Source organism: Monodelphis domestica, chromosome 3 (assembly GCF_027887165.1).
Source record: "Monodelphis domestica isolate mMonDom1 chromosome 3, mMonDom1.pri, whole genome shotgun sequence".
Lineage (NCBI taxonomy): Eukaryota > Metazoa > Chordata > Mammalia > Didelphimorphia > Didelphidae > Monodelphis > Monodelphis domestica.
This window is the reverse complement of record NC_077229.1, coordinates 85,332,074-85,337,734: the sequence shown is the minus strand read 5'-3', so window position 1 is coordinate 85,337,734 and position 5,661 is coordinate 85,332,074. Positions and strand designations below refer to the sequence as shown.

Genomic DNA, 5,661 nt, shown 5'->3' with positions numbered 1-5,661 from the left:
CTAGCTTTCTTGTCCTTGGGATAATATACATATGTATTTCTGATCACCAAATGTTTTACTAGCTTATTTCTTTCCTTTAGGGTACTGTTTTTTTTTTACCATTTATCATATTAATATAAATACAAGTCCCCTTGACTCTTTTGGATTTTCTTTTGAGAACTGAAGTTTGCCCTTTCATTTTAAGTTTTGTTTCTTAAAATATATTTTAATTTATTTCATTAAATGCTTCTCAATTATACATATATATATATATAATTTTTAATATTTTTAAACTTTTTGAGTACCATAGTCTCTCCTTTACTCTTGTTCCTTCCCATCATCTGAGAAAGCAAGCAATATTATAGTAATTATACATGTAAATTTATGCAAAACATGTTTTCATACTGGTCAAGGTCCTTTCGAATTGTGTTGGATCATTGTCTTGATCTCAGAACCTATGTCTTTCACAACTGATCATTCTTATAATATTGTTGTTACCCTGCACAAGTTTCCTTGGTTCTGCTCACTTCACCTTGCATGAGTTCACATAAGCTTTCCAGGTATTGGTGAAATTATTATGATTAGCATTTCTTTTAAATGATACCTGCAGCTTAACATTTTATTTTAAAAGTATTTTATTTCTTCTCTTATTACATGCAAAAACAAATTTTAACATTCATTTAGAAAGTTTGGGGTTCCAGATTAATTCCATTCTTTTGTCCCTCCTTCCATGTCTCCCTGCCCTTCCCCCTCCATGAGAAGGCAAGCAATGTGATACAGATTTTATAAGTGTAATTATGTAGAATATTTTCCCATATTAGTTTGTGGAAGAGTTCTCAAATGCAAAAGATAAAAAAGGAATGTAACAGATTTCATTCTTCATTCAGATTCCAGTTCTTTCTTGGAAGGCAGAATGCTCATCATTTCCAATAGAATCAGAATCATATGCCACCACTTGTTCAACCATTCCCCAATTCATGAGTATGCACTCAATTTCCAATTCTTGCCACCACAAAGAGAGCTACCATAAATATGTTTTACAATTGGTACTTTTCCCTTTACTTTTATCTCATTGGGATACAGACCTTGAAGGTGTATATGTAGTATATGCTAGTTGCTAAGGGTATATACAGTTTTATAGCTCTTTGTTGCTTCCTCACTTTTTAGAACACTGTTATCCCAGGAAAGTAGAGATGCATTCTTTAAATCTCTTTTCTGTTTCTCCCATAAATCAGAGCAGCTGACAGTTTGAGCATAGGTAGAAATTATTTGTTTTTGGCAGAAAGAAATCATTGCATACTATTTGGTTCCCTGAATAATTCTTCATGTTCTCCATACTTCCTGTAAGGAAACTCCTCAGTCCTTTGTAATTCTTCCTAAGAGTTCTTGTAGTCAACTTTCATGGAGAACATATCAGTTAGAGATGTCCAACAATAGTGGTCTGGGCTACCTTAAGAGGTAGTGAGTTTTTTATCATTGGAAGATGACAAGTAGAAAGAATTTAGAGCTAGAAAAAAGCTTATGGATCATTCAGCCCTGCTGTCTGGTTTTATAGATGATGAAAATGGAAGTGGGAGGTTAAGAAACTTGCCCAAGCTCACTAAAGTAGGTAAAAGTAGGGTTCAGGTGTAAATTGCAATCTTACTCAAATTTTTATATACATGCTACAACTACATAGTTAGAAGATTACATATAAAGAGGATCCTTCCATTTGTAGGAAGTTGACTTAGAGAACTTTTAATTTCTATTGCAGAACTAAGATTCTATGACTTCATGATTCTAAGGTGAAGGAGTAAATAAAATAATATGAATACTACTAAATGATATTGTTGTTGTATTTTAAAGTTTGTAAGGTATTTTATAAATATCTCATTTGACCTTCATAACACTCTGATTAGGTAAATGCTTTTATTATCACTATAGTAATATATGAGGGGTTTATGGGGTTTTCAGGGAGGGGTAGTATCTCTGGTATGGAGGGCTTGTCATGCCCTCCTAGGGCAGCTCTCCAGCCTCTGATCCTCACCTGACACCCAGCTCTCACTTGTGGCTCCCAGTAGCTGCTAGCATGCGGCAGTGGCCACACCCCGGGCAATGGCTTCGACAGGCCGGCTAAACCTTGTGAGGGTAGCCATTGGATTGTAGACCCCTGGTGAACCAGGGCTTTGCTCATCCAGCATTTGAAGACTGCTTCGCATGAACAGACAGAAGAATCCAATAAGAAGTTTCAACAGCTGACAGGGCGATGCAGCAAAGCACTGTGGAGTGCTTAGGGCGTGTTGGAGCACAAAAGACAACATGGCCATCCAATGTAGCTGAGGAGGTCTCCAGGTGTAACGATTTTTCATGCCACTGGACCCAGGCTTCCAATGCCGAGAGAGTGGGACTGTTTCTGTGCATCGACTTTTCCACTTAAATTTCCTTCACGCACAAGTGTCTTTGTGCACACTCATCTATACACCATAGATGAAAATGAACAAAGACAATTGTCATTATTGGTTACCGAGAGACTACTACTATAGTAATATATGAGATGTTTCTAAAGTGCTTTGCAACCCTCAAAGTACTATATAAATGTTATCTATTATTGTTTTTATTAGTTTACAGAGATTAGAAGGTGTAAGGTAACTTACTCAGGGTCCCACAGCATATGAGGATCTGATACAGAGTTTGAACTCACTTCTTTTTAATCAGAAGTCAATTACTTAATCCACTAGACAATGCTACTTCCTATCAAATCCTTTCCCCTCATGCATTCACAAAAATAGTTCCAATGTCTAATCATGTTAGATGATTACAATGGATAATTGGAAATTTGATAAGCACAACACAGGCCCTGGTAGGATTTGAGCCATAGTGGAGAAGATTTGTAAATATGCTCAGGGATATACTGTTGTCTAAGAAACCATTTAAAGATTAAATATTGGCAAACAGTTACTGATTTTTTTTTGCTGGAGTAACAACACGAGAAACTAAGGAGTGGAAAGTAGGTATCTGATGGAGGGAGCATGAATGAAAATGAAAACTCCCTCTGCCCCAATTCCTTTTTGTTTCTGAAATTTTATAGGACTTTACAACTTTTTGCATGCTTTTTCTTCCATCATTTCATTTAATCCACAGACAGGAATTAGTCTTATGATAAGACAATTCCATTAATGGCCATTTAAAAAAATGAAAAGATTGATGCTCAAACAAAATGAGTGCCTCATCCAAAGTATGCAAAATATGGTCCAAAGACTAGAAAAAGTTTTCTCCAAACTCTATATCTAGTGTTTCTTTAGAAAGAATGGATGTTATGATAGAATATGTCATGAAACATCAGAATGAAACATCAAAAAAGTCCTGACATAGATATCATGAAAAACTGTATGAGTGATAGCAAAGAGATTATACATTCATTGAAGTGGGACCAAAGATAGCCATTGGATTTCACACTGTGAATCCAAGATTTCAGTCTGCCAGACTTTTTTTCATTTTAAAAAACCCCCTCAATTTTCATCTTAGAATCAATACGGTGTATTGGTTCTAAGGCAGAAGAGTGGTATGGACTAGGCAATGGGGGCTATATGACTTGCCCAGGGTCAGGGTCACACAACAGAAATATCTGAGGCTATATTTAAACCCTGTTTCTAGGTATGGCTCTCAATCCACTGAGCCACCCAGCTGCCCCCCTATCTACTAGACTCTTGACCTCAGATACTGATGTCATATTCCTTGGGCCATGTCCAGTCACTAAGAGGATGCTGTTCCACTAATGATCCTTTTCAGGGCATCCTTTATATCCTTATTTCTCAGGCTATAAATGAAGGGGTTCAACATTGGGGTTACCACAGAATACATCACTGAGGCAATTGAGATATTCCTAGAGGAGTGGGTAGTTGCAGAACTCAGATAAACTCCAAGACCTGTCCCATAGAATAATGAAACCACACAGATGTGAGACCCACAAGTAGAAAAGGCTTTATATTTCCCTCCACGTGATGGCACTTTTAATATTGAGGAGCATATCTGAGAGTAAGAGAAAAGGATCCCTGTGAGGGGGAGAACACCCAGGAGACCAGTTGCAAAATATACTACTATGGTATTGATGAGTGTGTCAGAACAGGAAATCTTCATAACTTCATTAAGATCACAGAAAAAGTGGGAAATTTCATGTTCTGTACAGAAGGACAGCCTCATCATCATCAGGATTTGGATAATGGAGTTTAGAATACTTATAGTCCATGAGATCAGAATCAGTAGGCTACAAATCCGTGGACTCATTATAGTGACATAGTGTAGAGGGTGACAGATGGCCACAAAGCGGTCATAGGCCATGACAGTAAGGAGTAAGTTGTCTAAACAAATAAAAAAAAGGAAGAAGTACATCTGAGCAAAGCATCCAGCATATGAGATAGCATTATTGTGTGTTAACATGTTCACCAGCATCTTGGGTACCAAGGTAGTAACTAGATAGAGATCTACCATGGACAGATTGGAGAGAAAGAAGTACATTGGAGTGTGGAGGTGGGAGTCTGAGCCAATGGCCAGCATGATAAGAACATTCCCAAACACAGTGACCAAGTACATGCTCAGGAATATCCCAAAGAGGGGTATCTGTTGCTCTGGCTTCTCAGAGATTCCCAGGAGAAGAAACTCTGACATGTATGTTTGGTTTTCTGATTCCATACATCTGATATATCTACAAGGAAAGGAAGTGAGAAGTTATCAAAATGGAAATTTGGCCATCCCTCATTTTGTAATGGAGTGAACACTAGATTTAGAGTTAGAAGACTTAAGTTTTAATGCAAGATCTACAATTTTAGGTTATTTTCAACCAGTCAATTCCTCTTTCTGTGTCTCAGTTTCCTTATATTTAAAGTGGAGTTGGACTAGGTGACCTCTAAACACTTTCAGCTCTCAAAGCTTTGGAAACTCCAGGAAACATACTTAGAACTTAAATAATTTATAAATGAAATTATAGAATGTTTTTTATAAGTCGTATTCTTTTGTGGTGAAAATTAATTGTGAGTAAGACATAAAGGTGAACAAATATTAAAAATAATATATTTACAAAAGAAAATATATGTATTTAAGTTCAAAATCATCAAAGAAAGTAGAACAAAACACTTATCTTAATCATGTAGGGATAATGATCCATAATTCAATAAGGAATTAATTGCAAACATAGATATTCTTTCTAATATAAGAATAAAAACAAATTTGAAATAAATGCATTTAAAAAGAGAATAACAGTGAAATGGGAAACGTATTGATTATAGTTATGGCAGATAGTAACTTGACATCTAAAATAAATTTATAAGAAATTATTTAAAAACACAGAAGAAATTCTCTCCTAATAATAAAAGATAGGAACAATTTTTGAAAACGAATACAAATATTTTAAATTAAATATTATTTATCTTGAGATCTGCATTCTTTCTCTTACCTAGCCTCCCCAATTTTGAAAGTAATGAAAACAAAACTTCTCTTACAAACATGTATCATGAACCAAAACAAATTCTTCAGATTCTTAACAATAAATTGAAAATGCTCATTTACTACTAATAAGAAAGATATAAATTAATATAACTTTGTGGTAACATCTCAAACTCATAAAATATGTAGGAAATAATAAAAATTCAACACTGTTGTTTGATTAGGAATTTGTATCCTCATTCTTTGCAGATGAAATTACAAAGT

The 5,661-nt window shown here is 35.3% G+C and overlaps 1 protein-coding gene across 1 annotated transcript; it reads right to left on the bottom strand.

Moving 5' to 3' along the window:
- Positions 1–3,711: 3,711 nt before the first annotated feature.
- Positions 3,712–4,548, bottom strand: LOC100013064 (olfactory receptor 7D2). Its single transcript, XM_056820990.1, has 2 exons — positions 4,201–4,548; positions 3,712–3,915 (listed from the first exon to the last, which is right to left on the bottom strand). Exons 1-2 carry the CDS (start codon positions 4,546–4,548, stop codon positions 3,712–3,714), a joined length of 552 nt encoding a protein of 183 aa, XP_056676968.1.
- Between the last annotated feature and the right edge of the window lie 1,113 nt (positions 4,549–5,661).